Source organism: Poecilia mexicana, unplaced genomic scaffold (assembly GCF_051168715.1).
Source record: "Poecilia mexicana isolate PSO_F unplaced genomic scaffold, ASM5116871v1 scaffold_17, whole genome shotgun sequence".
In the NCBI taxonomy this organism is placed as follows: Eukaryota; Metazoa; Chordata; class Actinopteri; order Cyprinodontiformes; family Poeciliidae; genus Poecilia; species Poecilia mexicana.
This window is the reverse complement of record NW_028263386.1, coordinates 24395683-24419357: the sequence shown is the minus strand read 5'-3', so window position 1 is coordinate 24419357 and position 23675 is coordinate 24395683. Positions and strand designations below refer to the sequence as shown.

General features: G+C 39.9%; 1 protein-coding gene across 1 annotated transcript; it reads left to right on the top strand.

Annotated features, from left to right (window-relative positions):
• The first annotated feature begins 5515 nt into the window (after positions 1 to 5515).
• On the top strand, positions 5516 to 21040 carry LOC106908430 (opsin-3-like). The gene is made up of 3 exons (XM_088014840.1): positions 5516 to 5888; positions 20551 to 20879; positions 20975 to 21040. The coding sequence occupies exons 1-3, from the start codon at positions 5516 to 5518 to the stop codon at positions 21038 to 21040; spliced, it is 768 nt and encodes a 255-aa protein (XP_087870966.1).
• The last annotated feature ends 2635 nt before the right edge of the window (positions 21041 to 23675 follow it).

Sequence of the window (23675 nt, the reverse complement as noted above, 5' to 3'; positions counted from 1 at the left end):
GAAACTGATTTGTCACGTTCAAGCTGACTCAGTCTGGAGCTGTTTTACAAAGTCGGTTTGCAAAGATTTTCAAAAATCTCCAGATACGTCTTTCTTCAAAGTTAGTCGAAAAAATGACAACAAATGTGTCGATATTTAGGATGAAAAGAACTGACCTGAAAACCAATAAATTTGATTCCACCCAGAGGACTTACGCTTCCGTAACGGTCAATACAAAAAAAGGCAAAATAGGGAAATCGTGAAAGTTTCCTTCACACAAGATTCCTGCACTGCAGTAAAAACATGGGGCTTCCATCTTTTTCCTGCATTGCAGAAATCTTGTTTCTTCTAGCAAAAAAAAAAAAATAAAATAAAAAAAAAAAATAAATAAATAAATATATATATATATATACACACACACACACACACACACACATAATGCATAAAACATGGTAAGATCTGTCATTCTGCTGCTATGCTATAGACCAAGGCATCTATAAATACATGTACTGCCACAGCGGCTCTGAAATGAAGCAAAACAAACAAACAAACAAAATTTACAACGAGTTGAGCTCAGTCCCAACCCTAACTGGATAACTGGACAAGTGCTGAAAAAGAAGCATTTTATTTCAATTCTTTTGAAGAGAAATGTGAATTTTGAGGGATTTGATCGGTTTCAGTTTATTTGCCAGGCGAGTATTCACTGCTTTGTTCCGACACCACTTTGGAGCTGAAGCTGCGGGAAGTAAATGTTCTTTTTTTTCCTCTTTACTTGTAAATACAAACTCAGAACCGAGTGTCAGCACGGCGGGTGTTCCTCCACGGCACAAAATATTCCAGTTTCACAATAAACGCTCCGAAATGTCCCATACTCTGCCTTTAATACAACTGAGTCATAATGCTAAACTATTATGGCATAGCAGTGGCAGAAATCCTCAAAACATGACACACTGCCTTGTATCAGTTTGCTTTGGTCCAGTTTCTCCAAAGGCCATTGTTTCAGGAATCCTGTGGTTGATTTGGGATCTTCTTGGCCAAAATACTTACAGCTCTACGAAACAAGCTGCACTCACAGTATTTCTTTAATTGTCCCGTCATGAACCATAACTACTGACTACCGATACCTGATCTAGATTTTTTTCTCTCTTTTTTTTTTTTTTTTTTAATCAGGACCGATACAGATTTTAAAATCGTATCGTTGCATAGTGAATATTTTGGTATAGATTACGGGAATCAAGCCGATTTACGTCTGAAGGCAAACAGCCAAGCTGACTCCAGATCAGCAAACTACGAAAGAGTCTCAAGTATCATAGAGTTGCTCAAACTTGTTGATCTTAAGCTAATCAAGGGCCTCCAATCGGTTTCTGCTTTACCTCTTAAACCGACAGGAGAAGCAAAGATCCACTTTTTAGAAGTGGAGTGTGGAGTCTGTGGTGTTCTTCAGCCCCTCCAGGTCCGATTTAGATCATTTCAGAACCTTTTAAGGACTCGATCATCTTTATTATGTCCTGATACAAAAAATTTTTAAAAAAATCCCCACAATTGAAAGGTAGTTTGATCATGGTTTACATCATTTAATATATTTCTTAAAGCAGCCGTAAAAGAAATCTGGTTTATTAGCAGAAGAGAAACAGATTCCACTTCTGGGAAATGACGTTTCTAATGCAAAGTTGTTTTAAAAGTTGCATTAAAAGTCCATTAAAAGTACAAACTTCACATTATGTTTTAAATAATGACACTTTAATGCAAAGTTGGCACTTTTAATGAACTTTTGAGGCAACTTGCAGAGCAACTTTGCATTAAAAGTATCATTATTTACCGAATGACACTTTATGACACCAGTCATAGACATTCATGAAGACTCCTTCATGTTCATGACAGTCTTATGTCAGTCTTATGCTAAATAAAGTCTTGCCAAAAAAAACCCAAAAACTAAAGATTTGGGGATCTTAAGCATAATAAGACAGCAAATCAAATGAAAGTGCATATGAGGTGCAGTTAGCTTTGCTTCATCATGAGCTTTAACTTGCCTGCACTTTGTGTTTCTGCTCATCACCTCTGCACACACCAGGCTGACCTAAACATCCTGTTAAATACCAGCGCTCCAGTGTCCCTGTCCAAGAAAAACGAGGATGGTATTCACAGCAGAGCCCAAGTCTCTTAACTCAACTCAATTAGGCCTGAATACGGGCAGGAAATGTCACCGTACCCGGCTGATGGGTAATTACCTTGGTCCCAGTGTGACAAGGGGCCTGTTTGGTGGGAAAGACTCCGGATCGTTCCACGATGGCGAAGATAAAGTTTCCTTCTCGAAATCTTGAACTTTTGTTTTGTATTCAAAGTCAGGAATAATAGAGGGCACATTATTATTACCGTAATTGGGAGAAGTCGCAGTTTCACCGAAAGCCAACAGGGATTGGAAGTTAATTAGCAGTAAATTGCTGACATTTTGAACTTGTGCTCGACTCATTTTTAAAGGCTTTTGTTGTTTTGTGAGGGTGCAGGAGCTGAGCAGGAGATCCCGGCACGCTGGTCTGCTCCTGGTGTCGTATCCAGCCTTCACGCTCCATAAACCTTTTCATGTTCCGTCACATAGTAGCCAAAAACTTCTCTTTTTTAATTTTGTGATTTTTGTTTGAATTTGTTGGAAAACTGAACAAAGCTGGAGGAACGGCAGCTACATTCATCATCGTGCGTCCCACAAAGGTGTTGTGGGAAACGGTGAATTTCCCCGCTGTGTGGGCTAATAAAGATAAGTCTGGTGTTTGACCTAACGTATTGGAGAGCTTTGTCTATGTGAACAAAACACACGTGGAATAGAAACAGAAACGCCGACCCCTTTGCCCGCTGAGGGATTTTAAAAGTCAGATCCAAAAAGTTTGTCCTCTCCTTCTCCGTCCATCCTCTCTTTGGTTCCCTTTTCCTTCAAAGGAATCAGACCTTATTAGAACAGTTGACAGCGTTCTGGGGATTGAAGCTGGTATTTGTTACTTTTATAGATACATAAAAAAAACAGTCCTAAGACTGTCCCTGTGTTGTGACAGTATAATTGGAGACATAATCAAGCTCCTCCTCCTCCTCTTCCCAGTGCTGCATCTGGAAAAATGCACCGCACCCGGTCAAAAGCAACCAATCAGAGCCAGGAGGAGAGTCTTGGCGCTGTCAATCACGCGTGTGTATGCGCTACTAACTGTGCTAATGGCAGTGAGGTAACTTACAGGAAAACTATTTACCTGCCATCCGCGGTGGCCATGCTAACTGGTCTGAGCTGTAGCGTTAGCAGAGAGCTAAGGAGGAGGGTATAAGCAGCACCTACATGCATATGATTCACAGCGCTAAAACCCTGGCTCTGATTGGCTGTTTCTGATGAAGTGTTTTATTTGTGTAGTTAGCACTGATTTGTTTTTCACAGATTATCTATGTCATACATCACAGTGACAGTTTTAACCAATATGTAAAATACACACAAATATATTTTAAAAAGCTACGTATTCCAGCTTTTGTGTTCCATACACAAAAGTCGGAAGTGGGATCTCAGAAACGGGAATGATGCCGCTCTTCAGTTGAACATGTTCTGGCGGTGCATAAAAATTGCACTTGGTGATTGAGTTTTCAAAGTTTCCAGCCAAAAGATGCAACTAGACCAGCCCTGAAGTTTGAATTCTGATTCAGAGTCTGAGATCTCTCCTGAGGTCGATACCTTACATTGCTGCCACACATATAAAACATATGGAGAGAGTCGGAGGTATAAAATATGCAGTAGTATTTCTGTCGGCTTGTGTTTCATAAAGCAGTTGACACAAACATGCATGCACGCACGCACACGTGCACACACACACACGCACACACACACACACACACACACACGCACACACAACGCTGTACAGACTCCATTTGAAAACATGTTGCCTGGAAGGCGTGACGTCATTCCCAAATCCAAGCTCCTTCTTCCAACACAAATCAAAGCTACCGTCGTTGTAAATGAAAATGGAGGTGCTAGCTGATGTCGGAGTCTAAATGAAGATTTTCCAGCTCTCAGGTTACACAGCTTTGTGTGCCACTGGTACAGGGAGACACTTTGTTTGTGTGTGGCAGCCCCATTTGGTATTGGATGTGGGTCTGGTCCTGCTCAGATGTGTTTGCAGTAAGAAGTCAGATATTCAGAGTTCGCTGTTGGAAATCCAAGGAGAACGCCCCAGAAATGGGAACTGTGACTCACTGTGTTTAATATCTAGCATTGCAGTGGCTTATGTAAAGTCACGACATTTGCAGGTATGACAAAGTGTGAATGCGGGAATCAATGTATGTTTGAAAGATATTTAAGACTCTACAATATTGCTGCCACGACAACAAATTTTTCTGAACGATAAATTGTCCCAGAATTTTCGCGATAAACGATAATGTTGTTGTTTTGAGATCATTTTCAAGTAATGTAATGGTTATGGCATAATAAGAACACATTCTCATAGATCAATAGACTTTAAATTCTAACAAACATTTAACATCGAAAGCAGAAGACATTTTAGATATTTAAAGTAAATAAAACATAAGCAACAAATAAAATTAATTTTAATATATATAATCTATATTTAAGTCTGTGTACTAAATTGTCCTTCAAATGAGGGCTAGTTGAGACCAGTGCACCAGACTGGAGACTTTTATCACCCAGTTTTTGGTAGAGAAACGAGTAAAACGATTAATCATGCAAATGGATATCATTAAGCTGGTTTTAATTTAGCATGCGATTCATTGATTGTTGCGACAGGTTTACTCTATAATGCAAAGCCATCTGTAGTTCTGACGAGGCTGGGACTGACTGTGTTCAGCACCCTGGACAGCGCCAGGAGAAAGAGAAGCAGCTCCTGAAACTTTTAAGGCGGACTCGGTTAATCGAGCCCTCGGCATATGTCGGAACAGAATCCTCTCTGAAGCGCTGGATGGTCCCGCAGCTGGATTTCCACGCGGCTCTTCCGTTAATTTGTTTTGTTTTTTTCATTTCTTTTTCCCGCCCAGCCGGTCCAGCCCCCCACCCCTCCGCTCCAGGAACGTCAGCTGCCGGAGAGCGGGGCGGCGGTGATTTAAATACGGTCCGAGAAGGGAAGGTGACTGGATGAGACACGGCAGCGTCTCTGGGAAGAATGAGAGTCAGAGACTGCCACACGGTGGAGCAGAGCTTAACCAAACTTTTCTCCTGCAACATTTTACAACACCTCTCCAAGCCCCCCTCCTCCCCCTTTCTCCCATTTCCCCTCCCGTCCCCACGAACCGACCAAATAATAAAAAAAAACTAAAGAAAAAAAGTTTTAAATTTCCCATCTGAACCTCTTATGATCTAAAATCTGCAGGTTTTTCCAACTTGATTTAGACGGTTTTTTTTAATTATCATTATTATTATTATTCTTTTGTAAAGGAAAGCGAGTGAGTTCATTTATTTTTCCATACTGAGAGGGGACGAAAAAAAGAAATCAGAAATGCCGTCGCCTCATTAGTCGCCGTGGCCGCCCGGTGTGTTTCCGCCGCAGTGACACGGACTGCCATGCTCGCGTCCAACGCGAGCCTGAGCGGCTGCGCGGAGTTAAACAGCGCCCTGTGCGCCGGAGCCGGGGAAGGGCACCCGGGGGGCGGTTCGCTCCGGACCACCCTCAGCCCGACGGGGCACCTGGTCGTGGCCGTGTGCCTCGGCTTCATCGGAGCGTTCGGACTCCTCAACAACCTGGTGGTGCTGGTTCTGTTCTGCCGCTACAAGATGCTGCGCTCCCCCATTAACCTGCTGCTGATCAACATCTCCGTCAGCGACCTGCTGGTGTGCGTGCTCGGGACTCCGTTCAGCTTTGCGGCCAGCACGCAGGGACGCTGGCTCATAGGAGCGGAGGGATGCGTGTGGTACGGCTTCGCCAACTCCCTCTGCGGTGAGTAGAATGCGCAATATTGGAGAAAAACAAAGAGATAACAAATCATAACATGCGGGTTTGTTTGTTTATGTTTGTAGCCTTCATTTTTAACCGGGTTTATCTCACTTTGATTGAAAATCTCATTTTGAAGAGCGAGAACCTGTCCAGGAGGAACATTTACCTACTAATGACAAAACCACACGTATCAAGACCGAATAATGTTTGTTTCACGTCTTTGTGTTTCTTGTAAATCAACCGTTTTGTGTTTTTGTTCCGTTTTAGATGTGATTTTTTTTTTTTTTGTGCACTCCGGGCAAAGCGTCTTCGCAATGATTTCGACTTGTGGTCGTAAACTGTTAAAACGATTAGAAGAACCACTTTCAGTCGGGAAACTTCCGGGGGGTGAAAAAAAGGACCAAATTGGACGATTTCAGTTCTTTCAAAAATTATTACCGAGTTCAGCTGGCACGTGCAGACGGTCGATTTGATCGCATACGAAGCTGAAAACATGCTTTATATATATATATATGGAGTTATGATTGCATGCTCAGCGCTGATTTTCATATCTTAAAAAACAAACAGATGCATAAGCGGTGAATTTCTGCAGTTCACACGTATGGTTTCTGTCATTCGGTCATCTGTAGCAGGGAACACTTCATAAAAAGTCAAACTGGTTAAGTGGAGTTTAAAAAAAAACACAATGATGATGAACTATTCAGACGTCTCGCTGGTGTGTAAAGTGTTGCCTGGCCTGGCTCCGCCCCCACTGACTAATTTCATTAAACAAAACCAGAAGTTGTCCAGGAGGATGCAATCTGTAAAAGAAATACATTTACAATTTAAGTTGGAAGTTCTCTAAATCGTTTACAATTCTGCATGGTGATTAAATGACTTGGAGATCAGTGTGTTAAATTTATGTCTTGAACTATTTGTTGAGCAACTTTTTCAGCCATTATTTTACAACTTAGAAAATCCTATTTATTTATATCATTTTTGCCTCGTTTCATCAACCTTCCAGAATTGAAACTCTTTGGCAAAAATCTCTGATGTTTCCATGTTAAACTTTAGGATTATGGTGCCTCAGTTAAAAACTGAGTTTATGTCAAAGTGTAAAACGGTTCCAGTTCAGAACCTAAAGCTAAAGATCCAAATCAACCTCAGACTAATTTAGTTCCCCTTAATAAAAACCACTCTTATTTTCCAATTTAGATTCAGTGACAGACTTGATCCTAATCTAATCCAGCAGAGTTGTTTTAATTGGTCCGTTTAGGGATCGTTTGTGCAATGTTTGGCAGCTTAATGCATTAAGTCGCTGCAGCCACTGAGACTGTAGAAACCTCTACTGTGGATGCAGCTGATGGACAGACGGTCGACTCGTTTCCGGTCACCTGTTCGTTCAGAGAAGTCATCAGGAATGTCAGGAAAACTGACTGTTTTCGGTGATAATGCACGGCATGCTGCTAGTTCTGGTGATGACCTGTTAGCAGTTCCTCCGGTTGAATAAAAGTCCACTGAGGGCATTCTGAAGCTCCACCTTATAACTCAGGTGTGCTGAATGATGATGAAACTCTGATTGTAGGACGTTCATTAATATAAAAACTGTGGCGAGATGGAAAAGAGAAATGTCAAAGAACTTCATTGGGCTGTAGATCAGAGATGCTGTGGCAGCTTAGAGGAATCGGTGGTCAGGTCCACAAGGGTCAAACACCATGTTTGTGTGCGAGAAGCTAAGATCATGTTTTTGGACTGTGGGAGGAAGCCGGAGTACCCGAAGAGAACCCACCATGCACAGGGAGAACATGCAAACTCCATGCAGTAAGACCTGGGCCCGGGCATCAAACCCAGAACCTTCTTGCTGCAAGGCAACGGCTCCACCAACTGCGCCACTGTGCAGCCAACTTTATTAACAAAGTATATTCTAGTCTAGTCTATAAATCCAATGATTTTTAAGTAGCTTAATGTAAACCAACCAAGATGTGTGTTTTTTTTATAATATACCAAAACACTTTTCCTGCTTTTCTATGTTTTCTTCAGCTCCCATAAAGTTTTATCTTCTGTATTTTCAATACTTTTTTCCCCAGTGCAAAATAAATCATCTAAAAGACATATTATTATAACATATAAAGACATATATGTCTTTATATGTCTTATAATATGTCTTTAGTATATAAAGGCATATTATTGGGACTTTCAGTTGTAATTTGATCATGTGGGCCCCATCGGGCCACCCCCGATCTGGCAGTGGCCCTGGTCCGAGCATTACCTTTTTTATTTTTTGAGTTAATTATATATGTGCTGTTGCTAATTTTTAAAAACATAACTTGCTATCCTTCTTTACTTGTTGCCTTAAAGGTCTTAAGCACTTCTCCTTTCTTGTTTTTTTTTTCTTATGATTTCTTTAAAAGATTTCCACTGAGACAACCTTGGAAGAGCAGGCAGTCTGTGATATTGATTTTTAAGCTCGAATTTCTCCTCTCTCTCTCTCTGACATTAGTACATTATAAGATTCTCAAAGTCTTTTTTTCCCCTCTTGCTGCTCTGTCGGACTGCTTTTCAGTAGATGTTTGACAGGCTGTACACAAGTCTGGAAGGCTTTAGGAGAAGGGAGGGCAAGAAGGAGAAGATGAATTTTGTATCAACTTGATTCCCCTCTGCGTTCGGTTCTGTCTGCTCAACAGTTGTCCAGTTGTAAGGCAGATCGGGTGGAAAAACATCTGCGCAGGAATCGTTAATAAACCCTAAAGCAACTTTTACGAGGCAAAAGTTGGATTTTAAGAGAACCTGAGATGATTTGATCACCAGGAGTTCGTAGCTGAATGGCACCCTGCCTGTGCTCCTTCTTTTTGTTCTGCAAAAAAAAAAAAAAAAAAAAAGATTGACAAAAGGAATAAAGACTTCGTTTGTCTCAAAGTTTTTCAAAGGAATCTGCAGTCTGAATAATTCAGGTCAGGTTTGATCAGACAGCATTTTAGAAAGGGACCCACCGATTTACTTTTTTATTTTTTTTTTCACTTCAGATATCGGTACCGATATCTGAGGTTTAGAATCGGCCAATACCGATCCGAATTGACTAAAAATTGATTTTTCTTTTTGAAACACGGCCATAAATATACTAAATTATAAACTTATCTCACACTTAAATACACCAACAGCTTCACAAGCTTGGTCAACCATGTAAAAACAACACAACTTTAATTTGTTCAGTCAGCATAATTAGAAGTAAAACGGACAATGTAAAATAAATAAGTAAACTGAAACTGACAAAAACAAAAGGATGACTACCTTGTTCAAAAGTAAACTGCAACAAACTTTCAAATGGTTCAGAAAGTGGAATTAGGAGTTCCACATATAATGTAGAATAAATAATAAATCATGATGTTGCTCAGAGCACAAAGCATAGAATTACACTAAATAGATCTGCCCTCATGACTGACACCAAAAACCAATCTAGAATTTTTTGTCAGTATCGGGACGATAGAGATGCTATCGGATTGGTGCATCTCTGAATTACATTCTAGATTCCTGGAAGAAAATGAGCACAAATAAACACATTTTACTGAACCTCAGTGAACCGTCAACCTTTCTTACAATTTTATGTCCATCTGATAAGGACATGAATTACGAAGAAGCAATGTGGCTCAACTTAAAAACAGATGTTCAGGCACCACCACTGCTGTGCCACAGCCATATTAGTTTTTAGTTTTATTTATTTCAAACACATTCACCATTCAAATACCGTAATAAAATGTATTTGATAAGTGTTTGAAAAGCAGGTAGGCAGAAGTATAAACTTACTTAAACGGTCATGTAAGACTTGCTGATGCTCACAAAGTAACAAAAAGCTGTAAGAGCATCAAAAGTCATGTCTGGGCCACTCGTTACCCTTTTGTAAATATAGAATAATATTAGAAATAAGTAGAAAATCAATGTAGCAGACGTGGTAGTGATATGCTAATTCTAACTAATGAATCGTATTCCTTACAGGAAAGTTTGAAAAATATTGTGACTTAGACTGAAACGAGGACTAGAATATGGAAAGTAAATGACTGGGGAGGGGGAAAAAATCTTAGATTTTTTTTTTTAACTGTTTTTCTTTGGAGAATCTGTGGTAAGTTTCAATATTCAATACTTTTCTGGTCTTGTTTTCAGCACTTGTGCTCACTTTCTTTTGAAATCCTGACATTCATTGATCAGAAATGAAAACATGTCAATATTATTTTCTTTTTTGTTTCTTTACAAGTTTGAAAAATATTTTGTGGTCAAATATTTTTGAGTTCCTGAAACTTCAGCCTCTGTTGATAATCGGCTGAAGGTCGGTGCTTTTCAGAGCATCTATCCTCCCAAAAGTCTAACACTAACCTAAACATCAGAACTTCTAAATCTTTTTTAATTTTAGATGTTTGTTGAACTAGTGGGAAAGAGATTCATCTTGCAAAAGTGTTGAAACCGTTTGAAATATTTCACGTTGTGACGTTACAGCCACAAACTTGATCAATTTTGCAAGCATCTGATATAGCAAACCAGTGATGAACACAAAGATAATTTATCTTTATCTGCTCAACATTAACTTGAGCGCTCAATATTTTTTCAGCAGTAAATCATAGATTTGAAATATTAAAAGGATCTTGCACATTTTTCATAAAAAAGGCCTGGAACATACATTTTATGTAGGGATGCACCAATACGACTATTTGGGCCGATATCGATATCTTAAATTACTATTGCAGTTATATGCAGTTTACTGATATTATGTATATTGCACTACCATTTCAACATCTTTGGGGAAACAACCCCCACCAGAAACAGACGGCAACAACATAAAATGAACATTGGTTGTTCATATCAGCCCCGTTCTAATTATTGGACCAATAAAGAAATGTTCAAAAATGCCTAATATATGATGATACCAATGTTGGTGCCGATATATCGTACATCTCTAATTTCATGGGTCCATTTCTTTCTATTTTATTAATCTATAAAAAATATCTTTAGCTTATTTTAAGGAGGAAGAACATGATATGGTCAGTCAATTTGAAAATTGCTTAAGGGAGAGTGGTTCGATTCTTGAAGGCATGTTTGAGGAATCCTTAAATCTCCAATTTCAACTATCTGGGGTTACCTAAGCGCTTGGTTTCACTATTTCCACGAAGCTCCTCCTCTGAGCCGCAGTATCTAGTTGAGCATTCGCTTCACAGAGCAACCCCGCCCCAGTCAGCAATTAGCTAACATCTGGTGGAACTGGGATTCTAGTGAGCTCATCTTAGTTACTGCTTCTCAATCCAACGCTCCTAAGGATGTTTGTTAACGGCGTCGTGGAGGAAAGATTGTTGTGACTTCCTGAAGGCAAAGTGTTGGAAAGAGCAGGAGATTCTTAAAGAGACAGAAGCCCAATTTTAAGGCGACAAACTGCAAAGTTGAAGCTTTCTAATGTGTCTTTCTATGAAAGACTGGATGAAAAAAGTCTTCAGGGCAGGTTTGTTTACAGACGCTTAAGCATCTTTTTTATTTGTTGTTTTCTGTGTTTTATCTTGGATATTTAAAATGTGTTTAAAGTTAGAAATGAAAGTTTCTCACCTTTTGACAGGGTGTACTTGTACTATTATGTCGTTGCCTTTGTATTACTTGAAAATTATCTTAAAATGAAAATACTATTGTTTATTGCAATACCTTCTGGGACAATTTATTGACTTGCAAAAGTTATTGTAAGAGCCATAGTCAAATGCAGCAGGCGGAGCTCTTTATCTGGATGTTTGTTCTACGACGATGGTTTATTTTGATAATCACCCATCAAAGCTAGATTTGGTTTTTCTTTCACTTCATAATTATACGCCAACATGTATTATAGAATTGCAATAAAAGTTTTGATTTGTCAAAATGTAGAAAATTTTATAGTTTGGTAACAAATTTTAACTTGACCGTGCATTTTGTAAAGGATATCAAAATATTCATTCGGTATGAACTTAAACCCTGATTTTATTCATTTTTTATTCCATGGGATTAATTCCTGTCACTTTCACTTTTTCAACAAGAAGCTGTGAATTTCAACACTTTTAATGAGTCGTGTTAAAATTCGACTCATAAATTTTATGAGTTGAATTTATCTAATTTATGAGTCGATTGTTGCACAGTGATCGTTCACTGTGCAACAATCACAGTGAAAGAAAACACTCAGTTGTTCGATTACTCGTTCATTTATTTGGCGCTAAGACACAATAAACATTGTCTCAAGGCACTTTATGAAAAAATGATTCCAATTCAATCGCACATCAGTTCCAGTTGATTCTGGTTATCAAACGGTACATTAAGCTCAATTAAATATTCAAAGTAGTTCAAAAAGTTTCCATCTAAGGAAACCCGGCAGGTCAGTTAGGACCTGAGCTCTGACTGTACCCACAGTCTGTAGCTTAAGGAGGACCGATGTCCACAAGGAGCCAATTTCTTGAAATCTGCTCAGCAGAACTTTCTACATTAACAAACTGAAACCTTTCCGAAACACAGACGGAACGGCGAGCATGTGAAAGACGGTGAGAGCTGCCAGACCTGGTTAGAGCCGACATTGGTTAGGATCGAGAAATTCTTCAATGGGCTCATAAAACAGGAGCAAAGGGGAAAAATGAGGGAGGATCTAAGAAAGGAAAGAAGAAGAAGAAGAAGCAAAATTGATTGTTTGGATGAATGATGCTTGGCACTGAGCTGTAACAAAGCGACTGTGTCTTCGCTGAAAATCTATGACGCTTCCTCCAGCGATCAATGCTCCTCCATTGTGAGAGACGTCGCGAGGTGCCAGGACGGTGCGTTCGTGCGCCCTCGTTCAAATCGATTTCTGCTCCTCCTCCTGCTTGTGAGATCCTCCACTTTGGCAACTGACATTTTGCAACAAAATTCACCTTCTTCTTTGCAGTAATCCCTGCTTTGCAACTTTTTTTCTTTTCTTTTTGACTCCTTCACCTCTCCTCAGCTCCTGTTTGGTATTCTCCTCCTGCCTGTCTGGCTGAGCTAATATTTTCTCCCTCAGTTCTGAGGAGGAATGGCTCCGAATTCCCATTTCTGTCTCTGCGAGTGTGTTCCTGCATGCAGCTGGCCGCCTTCTGCCACAAGTGGACTCTGCACGCCGCCAGTGAATTAACCTTGCACCGCTGAGCCAATGTGCAGCATACTGAATCAGTGCACACACACGCGCGCGCTCACACACACAGGTGAGAAGAGAAATGGCTCGAAACAAAAGAGGAAGTGATTATAAATGTACATGGTGTTGGCAGAAGCAGCACCTGACCTAAGTGAAGTTAATTTGTTGTGGCGGTGCGGAGCACAGAGAAGCAAAAACAGAACAGCAGCGCATTGGCAGAGCCGCCGGAATGACAAGCTGGGCAAAGGATGGAAGGAAATGAAATATGTTTCTGGAAAAAAAAAAAAGGAGTGAAAAGTAGAGATGCGAATCTTTCAATGTCAGATTCGATTCTGATTTTTAGTGTCACTATTTGATTCAGAAATGGCTTTTGATTCGAATATTTGAGGAACGATTTGCGATTCAGAAACAATTTTTGATTCAGAAACTAGTTTTTCTATTTAGACCTTCTAGAGATTCTGTTTAAATGATGTGACTGACGGCGTAAACAAATACATTTGTTTAAAACTCTTCCATAAGGTTCTGTGATGCATCAAATTCCATCAGCTTACCCGTATACTGAAACAAAAATAGGTTTGAGCACCAAATTATGCGTCTTAATTCCCCAGCGTTAGGTCAGCTTAACTTTCTGACTTTTCCTTAAGTTAAAAAAAGTATTTATTCAAAATGCATGCAGTTGGAGAGACGACCTTCTACGGTGTCAGAGTGGATGCGTAACGCAGCATACTCTCAAATCGGAGTGGCAGTGACGTAGAACATAAGAGTGTTTTGAATCAATTCAGAATTCCCAGGACGAGGAATTGCACTTTTCTACAGAATACATTTTTTTCTACACCTGTAACGTAAAATGTTCGAGTGTGCATAATGCTGAATTTGTGTGCCAAGTAGTTCCAAATGTTCGAATGCCTTCAGATTGATGAATGTACCCGTGATGACTCGGGGAAAGAGGCTGGCGTGAGACTTCCAGAACAATCACATCTTTCCTCAGTCTTGTGTTTTCCCATTGAACTCTTTGGCTGGATCAACACTTCTTCTCAGTAGGTGGCATGAAAACGCACAGGCACGGCGACTGGGACAGTTCTAGAAAGAGTCAGCGGTTTTTATTTTGTTATCACGCCGTAAAACAATAAGACGTCCGAGGGTTCAGCTGCTGCGTCTCATTTAGTCAGAGTTTTTCCTTTCACAACTGCATTGCGTTCCCTCGGATAAAAGCGTTTTTGTCTCCCACACAGCCTGCTGCGTAACCAGAGACATGATGAAATCCTAAAGAGTGAAAATATTCTGCGTAACCAGCTGAGAGAAAAGTGTTTTAGAAACTGAAGAGTTTTCATTAGCAACAGTGTGGAGCCTGGGAGCAGAAAGTTTCAATTTGAAATTTATTTCAGAACTCGCTCAACGTTGACGCTTATGGATTATAGGGATGAGTCTGATTGTTATGATTACTTCATTCTAGTCTGCCTGTGGTTGTCGTTCAGTAATGGCAGCGGAGGAAGTGAACAAAGTCAGTCGCTGTTGGCTGGGCGTCCAAATATCAAGCAGTTAAAATCAGAGCTAGAGGAATGTTTAATCTAGGGCTACAACTAACGATTATTTAAGTAATTGATTTTTCTGACGATTAGTTGATTATTCGTATAAAAAAAGATCACATTTTAGACTTTTCATCTAACAATTTAAGTTTTTTTTTATACAATATTTGAAATACAGTGAAAGACACAAGTATTATTAAATATTAGCATTCCTTTAGTGAACGCTTGGTCATTTGTAGCAAAGGATGCTAAGGAAGCTCAGCTGTTTCTGTTTGACTCAGCATCACTACAGTGAAAGGCTAAAGTGTTAGTTATCTTGTACAAACTGACTAATGATGATATATATATATATATATATCATCTTTTTACTTAATTTAAACCAGGATGAAGCTAAAAACTAAGCGGCTGGAGGAGTTTTGGTTAGAACATGTTTACAGTCAAAATTAGGGCAACGCTGATTGCAGTTTTCTGGCCGATCACCGATCTTTTAAAAAGCTCAACCTGCCGATTCCGATTTTGGCCGATACCCATTTTTTTTGTCTGAAATGTTGCTCAATATAGCAAGAAAGTTGTTGAGCTTTCAACAGTGGGGTCACTATTGTTAATTATAAATGTGCAGACATAACTTGGTGGACCGGTCCGTCAGTCAAACCTTTCTCACCGGAGAGCAAAAGAGGACAGTGGTTGATTCTTAGACCTTTGCCAAGCTAGATAAAATTGATGGATAAGATCAACTTCATATGTAAAAATCAGCCGATCACTGCTCTCCCAAAATTAAGGAAATCGGCTCAGATAAATCGGTGCACCCCTAGACAAATAATTTGAAATATTAAACGCAAAATGTCTATTTTGTACAGTTTTGGATTAATTACAGCTTTGACTGTTCTTTTAGAAAACGGCGCTTTTTTTTGAGTGCTTACTCCAGATAATGATTAATCCATTACTAAATTAGTTCATGATGATGTGAATAATCGATTCTTCACGATTAATCCGATTAATCATTTCAGCTCTATTTAAGACATTTTATTGTTGGCAAAAATGTCGTGGCCCTACTCCCTACGCAGACAGTTATTTTACAGCGCATGCAATTTCTGGAACGCTTCTTAGCGTAGCTTCTTTTATGATTGATATGGCACCTTACGAACATCATAGCTAAATGTTAGCGATGGGGAAAAATCATAATTGCTTAAACCTTCAACAGAGCCTTCAGGAAACAATCATTTCTCAATATCTGAGAGTCCAGACCCTCTGAACAAGGGTTCAGGGGCTGGTTTGTAAAGGGCTAAAACTTCCAATCTGATATCATTATTCATCAGTCAGACTAAAGGAAACACATTTAAAAACTTTCATATTTTCCCAAAAGTTGCAGATTTTTCTAACATCGGGTGTCACCAGACTATTCTCCAAATAAATGTTTTATAACCCAACAGAGCTTCCTCCCTCCTTAACACTCAAGTGATTTTTGCGTCCGCAGTACTCTCGTAATTAGCAATGACACTTAGATATTAACACTCCCGCTAAGTCTTTGGTTTGGGGATGACACCAGCTTGTCCGTGCGCTGCGAGCGGACAGTTCTGCTGTTGTCTTATTTCACACCTGACTGAGTGCGGAGAGGAAACAGCGGAGGACGAGCTGGAGAAACTAAACACAGAGCAGGACGTTTCGTCAAAAACATATTACATCTCAAACAGTTTTCAAGCCACTTGCAACGAGTCATGGCAGATCAAACAGAAGCTCGTTTCTGAAGCTCTGTTGACTCTTTGCTTCCACGGAAACTGAACTAAGAGGAGCCATGAGCAACAGAGGAAAAGACAACACGAGTTTAATACAAGAGAGCAAACAGACCAGTGCAACTGTGCCGCTACTATGTTGGTCGTTTTTTCCCACTACGCAATAAAAATATTAAATTTCCCTTTGTTTTGTTCCACAATTGTCTCATTTATAAGCACAAATGTCTATCTGACCGACCAACGTAAAGTATTGTAATAGTTGGAGGAAGAAAAACAATACATCAATTTAAGTTAAATAAAGGAACTAGGACATTTTCATTGGTATTGGGGAAATATTGATACAAAACAAGCTCTTACATTTTGCTGAAAAGTTACTTGTAAGTTAGTTTTGTCTTATTTCAAGTGTACAACCCCTGGCAAAAAGTATGGAATCACCAGTCTTGGATGAGCACTCATTCAGACATTTCATGCTGTAAAACAAACTCAGATCAAAAACATGATACAATATTAAGGTCGTTCCAAAGTGCAACTTGTTGGCTTTCAGGAACACTCAAAGAAATGAAGAGAAAATATTGTGGAAGTCAGTGAATGATACTTTTATTGACCAAACACAGGGAAATAAATATGGAATCACTCAATTCTGAGGAAAAAAGTATGGAATCACTCAAATTGGAGGTAGAAAAAAAAGGACACACCCAGTCTATTTCCTTTCCCTAAATGGACACCTGCCCCAGATTAGATGTGCCCGTTAGTGTGCAGTTCAAAACACCTGCAGTCATGACACCTTGGAGGGCTGCTGGACGAAGTGGAGTGGTGAGAACCATGGCTCCAACAAGAGAAATGTCCCTTGAAACAAAAGAGAGGATTGTGAAACTTCTTGAAGAAGGTAACCCTTCACGCATGGTTGCTAAAGATGTGGGCTGTTCACAGTCAGCTGTATCCAAGATATGGACCAAATACAAACAGCATGGAATGGTTGTTAAAGCCAAGCGTACTGGTAGACCAAGAAAGACATTAAAGCGTCAAGACAAACAACTTAAGGCCATTTGTCTTGAAAACCGAAAAAGTACAACTAAACAGATGAAGCATAAATGGGAGGAAGTTGGAGTCAATGTATGTGACCGAACCGTAAGAAATCGCCTAAAGGAGATGGGATTTCAATACAGGAAAGCTAAACGAAAACCAGCATTGACACCTAAACATAAAAGAACGAGACTCCAATGGGCTAAGGAGAGGCAATCATGGACTGTGGATGACTGGATGAAAGTTGTCTTCAGTGATGAGTCAAGAATCTGCATTGGACAAGGTGATGATGCTGGAACTTTTGTTTGGTGCCGTTCCAGTGAGATTTATGAAGAGGCCTGCCTGAAGAAAACAACCAAATTTCCACAGTCCTTGATGATATGGGGCTGCATGTCAGGCAAAGGCACTGGGGAGATGACTGTGGTTAATTCTTCTATCAATGCACAAGTTTACATTGACATTTTGGACAGTTTTCTCATCCCTTCAATTGAACAGATGTTTGGTGATGATGAAATAATTTTCCAAGATGACAATGCATCATGCCATCGGGCAAAAACAGTGAAGGCATTCCTTGAAGAAAGACACATTCAGTCGATGTCATGGCCTGCAAATAGTCCAGATCTCAACCCAATAGAAAACCTGTGGTGGAGATTGAAAAAAATGGTCCACAAGAAGGGTCCAACCAGCAAAGCTGATCTGGCAACTGCTATCAAAGAGAGTTGGCACCAAATTGATGCAGAATACTGTTTGTCACTCATCAAGTCCATGCCTCAAAGACTGAAAGCTGTTATAAAAGCCAAAGGTGGTGCAACTAAATACTAGTGATGTATTTTGAATGGTCTTTTGTTTATGCGTTTTTCATGATTCCATACTTTTTTCCTCAGAATTGAGTGATTCCATATTTATTTCCCTGTGTTTGGTCAATAAAAGTATCATTCACTGACTTCCACAATGTTTTCTCTTCATTTCTTTGAGTGTTCCTGAAAGCCAACAAGTTGCACTTTGGAACGACCTTAATATTGTATCATGTTTTTGATCTGAGTTTGTTTTACAGCATGAAATGTCTGAATGAGTGCTCATCCAAGACTGGTGATTCCATACTTTTTGCCAGGGGTTGTATTAACATATTTGCATTGGAAAGTAGACCAAAACTACTTTGTATGATTTTGTCCTTTTGCAGTGAGCAAACACTGGTCTGCCTCTAAGCTCAGTTTGGTTGACGTGAACTCTGGTACGGTTCGAATGCATATGTGGATAAAAGCTGACCAGAAACGACTCTTAAAACAGGAAGCAAACTAAAGCGCTGGGCATTCTGGGTAAATGCAACCAAAACAAACAGCAGAGTCTAATGCAAGACTAAGATAAAAAAAGAAATCCTACAACCGCTAAAATTTGATGAAGAAGGAAGATGTGCTCCTGCCGTCTTCAGAGTTTTTTTTTGTCACTTCTTTCAGTGGTTCTCGGTGCAGCGCCACCAGAGGTGAGGAGGTGAATAGGCTTTTCAATTAGTTTGGATTGTTTGACATGGTGCGGTGTGAAAGGGAACCACACCAGATGGAAATGTAACAAATGTTGTGAGTTTGGTCCCCAGTCAAACTGAGCTTACTGGACTCTCAGGTGTGAAAACATCCTAAGCTTGCAGCCGTAATGTGACAAAATATGGGAAACTACTGCAAGGTGTTATATGATCAGATGGCAGATCGTGTTTCCATCTCATTGTAATGGCTCTCACTTCCTGTTATTTTCCTCTGCCCCCTTTTGTGCTGAGTGGCCGGCAGAAAGCCTTCGTAGAGTTGCTCCCACTTTAACTCTCATTCGCTGCCATTGAAAATCAATGGGCTTTACTGACAGCCCCGTGGATCATTATAGTTTCAAAACAAATAGCAGGTGGGATGGAAAGGCCAAAGGACTGGCATAAACACTGAGCTCAAGGTTAGAACCACAATGCAATAGAGACGTGGGGAAAGCCAGAAAAGACACAATGAAGATCTTCACTGAGCGATCAAAAAAAGATATTAAAGCCTTTATAACGTGTTGTTTTTGACGAGCTCCTACAAGAGACAGCTCAGGTTTTTTTCCATTGTTTGTTTTTACAACTGGGATCAGACAGCAGAAAATGAATGAAAAATGCCAGCCTATTAGAAACAGTTGAACCATACCACACATCCAATTTGAAAGAAACATCATAAATCCCATGCTGGCAGCATTTTTTTTATTATTATTATTTCAGAGAGAGCTGTGAGATCTTTTCAAGGCAGTTGGAGGATACACACTTGGACATGCAGTGCGATTCAGTCTCCAGTTTATGATCCAGTTGAACAGACAGAGGAACAAAAACATGTCTGCCGTACTTTCTGCCGGTCCCATGCGTTTGTTTTCCATTGCTTGCTGTTTGTCTGAAGTTAATCCATGCTGTCTTCACTGCAACAACACAAAATCTTACCAAATATTTTTTGTCTAGTTTCTAGTGAAAATATCTTAGTACACTTGAAATAAGATAAAGCTAACTTAAAACTTTTGATCACAATATAGGCTGTTATTTTAAGTCAACCTTAACCTTAACGGAAAAAGTGCTAGTACCATTAACAGATTATTTAACTTATAGCAAGGCATTTTTCTCTTGTGTGAAACTAGTAATTTTACATCAATATTAATAAATTATTGACTTAAACCAAGCTCCTATATCTTGCAGAAAAGTTACTTGTGAATTTGTTTTGTCTGGTTTCAACTCTGAATGTTTTCACATCTGACAATCTGGTAGTGTCGGGTTAGATTTTGGACCAAAATTGCATCATTTTCAGCTGGTGTGGTTAAGTTTCACACAAATGAACCAAACCCTTTGAAAAACCTGTTCACCTCCTCACCTGTGGTGGCGCTGCAGTAAAAACTACTGAAAGAAACACTGACTGCAACTTGTCTTTTGTCTGGTAAAAAACCACAAGATATTTCTCGTGCTAGTATTAGGCACTCTAAGCTATGATTCAATCCAATGTTTGCTTTGGTTGTATTTACCCAGAATGCTCTGCGACATAGTCATCTTCAGTGCACTTCTTTCTTTTGGATTGGACTCAGAGTTCGATTGCACATCCCCAAACAAACCAAACTTTCCAGGCAAATGAAGTAGAGTTCGATTAAAGCGGACTAAATAGAGCTTCCGTAAATACACCCTAAGATAGCTGCAGTAGAAACTTAACAAAAATACTTAGATTTTGTGTTTTTGCGATGGTGAGACTACAATTTAAAATAAATTCATGTAACCTTTCTGTGTCCTGTAGGCATCGTGTCCCTGATCTCCTTGGCTGTCCTCTCCTATGAGCGCTACAGCACCATGATAACCCCGACCGAGGCCGACTCCTCCAACTACCGCAAGACCTCCCTGGGCATCCTCTTGTCCTGGGTCTACTCCCTCTTATGGACCCTTCCACCGCTCTTTGGCTGGAGCCACTACGGTCCAGAGGGCCCCGGAACCACCTGCTCAGTCGACTGGACAGCAAAGACGGCAAACAACATGTCTTACATCATCTGCCTGTTTGTGTTCTGCCTCATCGGACCTTTCCTGGTGATCGTCTACTGCTATGGCAAACTGTTGTACGCCATTAAACAGGTGAGTCACACAGGACAGCCAATGGCTACTTTTCTTAATTATATGGTCATTTCAATTGTGCAGTTTGACATTTTGAAAATAAACTTGCTTAACAGGATTTCTCCCAGTGTTTTATAAGCCTGGCGGGCCCACAGGCCTTACTTGCCACCCCACCAGGCTAAGTGTTTATTTTGAATAGGGTTTATATAGACTAGTGACAGTAAAGACGGTGACAGTTAAATGCGTCAACTATAAACCTATCTTTTGTATAGCTGCCATAGAAACGACCTCTCTGAAAAACGGGTCACTCAAAAACTAAAAGAGGTCTTGGGCTGAAACTTCGGCTATGTGGAGCCCAGGGGGGCCCCCACGTGCCCACTGAGTTTGGTGGTCCTAGCCCGTCCCCTTCCTATAGCTGCCATAGACTCCCATTCATTTTTGGTCATGTCATAACTTTGGCTAGGAGCGTCGTATTGACCTGGGAGGTGGTTCTACGTGCTCAGGGGCTCCCCATGAGTCCGTAGACATGCGGGTCATTGACCTTGAAAAGTCCTTTAAAAATCGGTGAAAACATGCCGTGTCGTGCTTGTGCATTACTATGGGAACCTTACCAGAGTACGTTTTGGAGCCCCGAGTCGTTTGAAATGGGTCCTGGGTGAAGTAATTTATGATACTTACCTGCGTATATCTCTGGCTATGAGCCTCGAATTGAAAAAACAATTACATCACTAACATATTAAAAAAGGCATGACATTACCAATAACAAAATTACACATACAAAAAAAGTCAAGTAATACTTATCTGCATGTCATTTCTCGTTTTGCTCTTGAGCAGTGAACATCTGGAGACATTACTCTGCGAACACATAAGAATACATATTATTCAGCAAATAACATTTAACATTAAACAGCACTGTTGCGCATAGGAAAAATAACATTACATTACTACAAGTTAAATTACACATTCATAATTACATTTACACTTACCTCCACATCATTTCTTGCTTCACTTTTCAACAGTACACATCAAAATACATTACAATATACATTGCACATTACAGTACATTATACACTTACCTCTTTCGACTTATGTTGGGAATTATCAGACAACATCATGGCTGAGTATCGTGGGAAGTTGGGTCACTTAAAACTGCAACACTCAGTGAGTCAGTCTCCCAATTTCCTTCACTGACAGCATTCCTGGAAGCTGACCTTGCCATGTCGTTCCATGCCACGTACATCAGTGAGCCAGAGCGGTCACTGAAGTTCCGCTATGACATCGATGGCCTGGTGGTGGAGCTGGAGCGTGCCACGGCCCTCCAAGCTCTCATCCACTACCTCCTGCTGCCCCGTATGCAGGTCCACATGTTTCAAGACTGCTGTGTCTTTCGCAAGAACCATGTGGACCTGACCAAGTGTTCCACAGCTGGGCTGACTGCACTCAAGAACAGCTGTGGGTACACTATTGGGTATGTAGACGGTGGCTACCATCCGACCGTCATCTTTACCCCGAAGTGCCTTCAGGAGCCGGATACTCGGCTCTTGAAAAAGAACCTATTTCAAATATACGCATGTGAAATGTTCGAGACGATGGTCTTTGAGTTCCAAAAGCTCCTGAAGGCACTGAAGGGTAAAGATAAAGCCAGACCGACTGTAATGAAGCAGGTCTCTTCCAACACAAGTCGGTATCATGTCCTGAGGCAGGACCAGTTCATTCTGGATCTTTTGGACCAAGCTTTGGCAAATACAGGCGAGAGCCACCTGCTGTCTCCTCGCCTGTATTTGACCAAGTTTGGACAAAAGGACAGAGACACTTTGGATCTCATGGGTTTTGTAGAGGGTTAGGGTTAGGGACAAAGGGTCGAGCCTGCCCTCTAGGGAAGGCAGGAGCTGCTCGGTCCTTCCTCCCCGAAGCTCCACCGTCCCATTTATCTGTTCTCCGTCTTCTCCCATATTTTGCTATTTGCCAGTTTTCTTCTGGCCCCATTTCTTTTTTTAATTTTTTTATCTCCACAGTTAGCTTTATTTCTTAGACAATAAATGTGATGATATAGTTTGTTCTTATGAAATATGTATATGCTAGTATATTTATGTTTTATATTTTTTTGTGTTTTGTAATTTTTTTGTATTTTAAAATTTTTGTGAAAATGTAAAAAATAAAAAGAGAAGAAAGGAAAAAAAAGAAAACAAAAATAAGTGAATGAGAAAATTAAATTTGTATCTATAAAGAGAATGGAAATGTATCAAAGTGAAGTGTGCCTAATTTGCGACGTTTCAACTATTATCAGTCTTCTTCAGGCATTAGGCACAAGATTATCAATTCTTTCTGTCTCTCCAATGTTGTGGCTTCAGCTGACTTCTTCCTTCTATTTATAATCTCCTCCCCTTTGAGGCTCCTCCTTCTACGTTACTCTTCGTGTGTCTCTAAAGTTTTAACCATAGTTCTGTATTTATTTATTATTGTTATTGTTGTTTTAATTTAATTGTAAATCAATTGTGTTTTAGAAGAAATATTTTTAAAAAATTAATTAAGATTTTAATTTAATAAAATAAAATAAATTCATATAACATTTTTTATTTAAAAAAAATAGGAGAAAAGATTGGTGTTGGAAAAGGATTTGAGGTTAAGTGGGTAGAGGAGGAGAGATGGTTAGGTTTCGAGAAAGGTCACAGGTTAAGGTTAGAAGAGGGAGAGAGGTGGGTTTTGATGTCTTCGATGTTTTTAATGTTTTCATCTTTACTTTTCATCTATTTATTAATGTCACATACTGTTTTTATTCTTTAATTTAATTCTTTAATTATGTAAAGCACCTTGAAA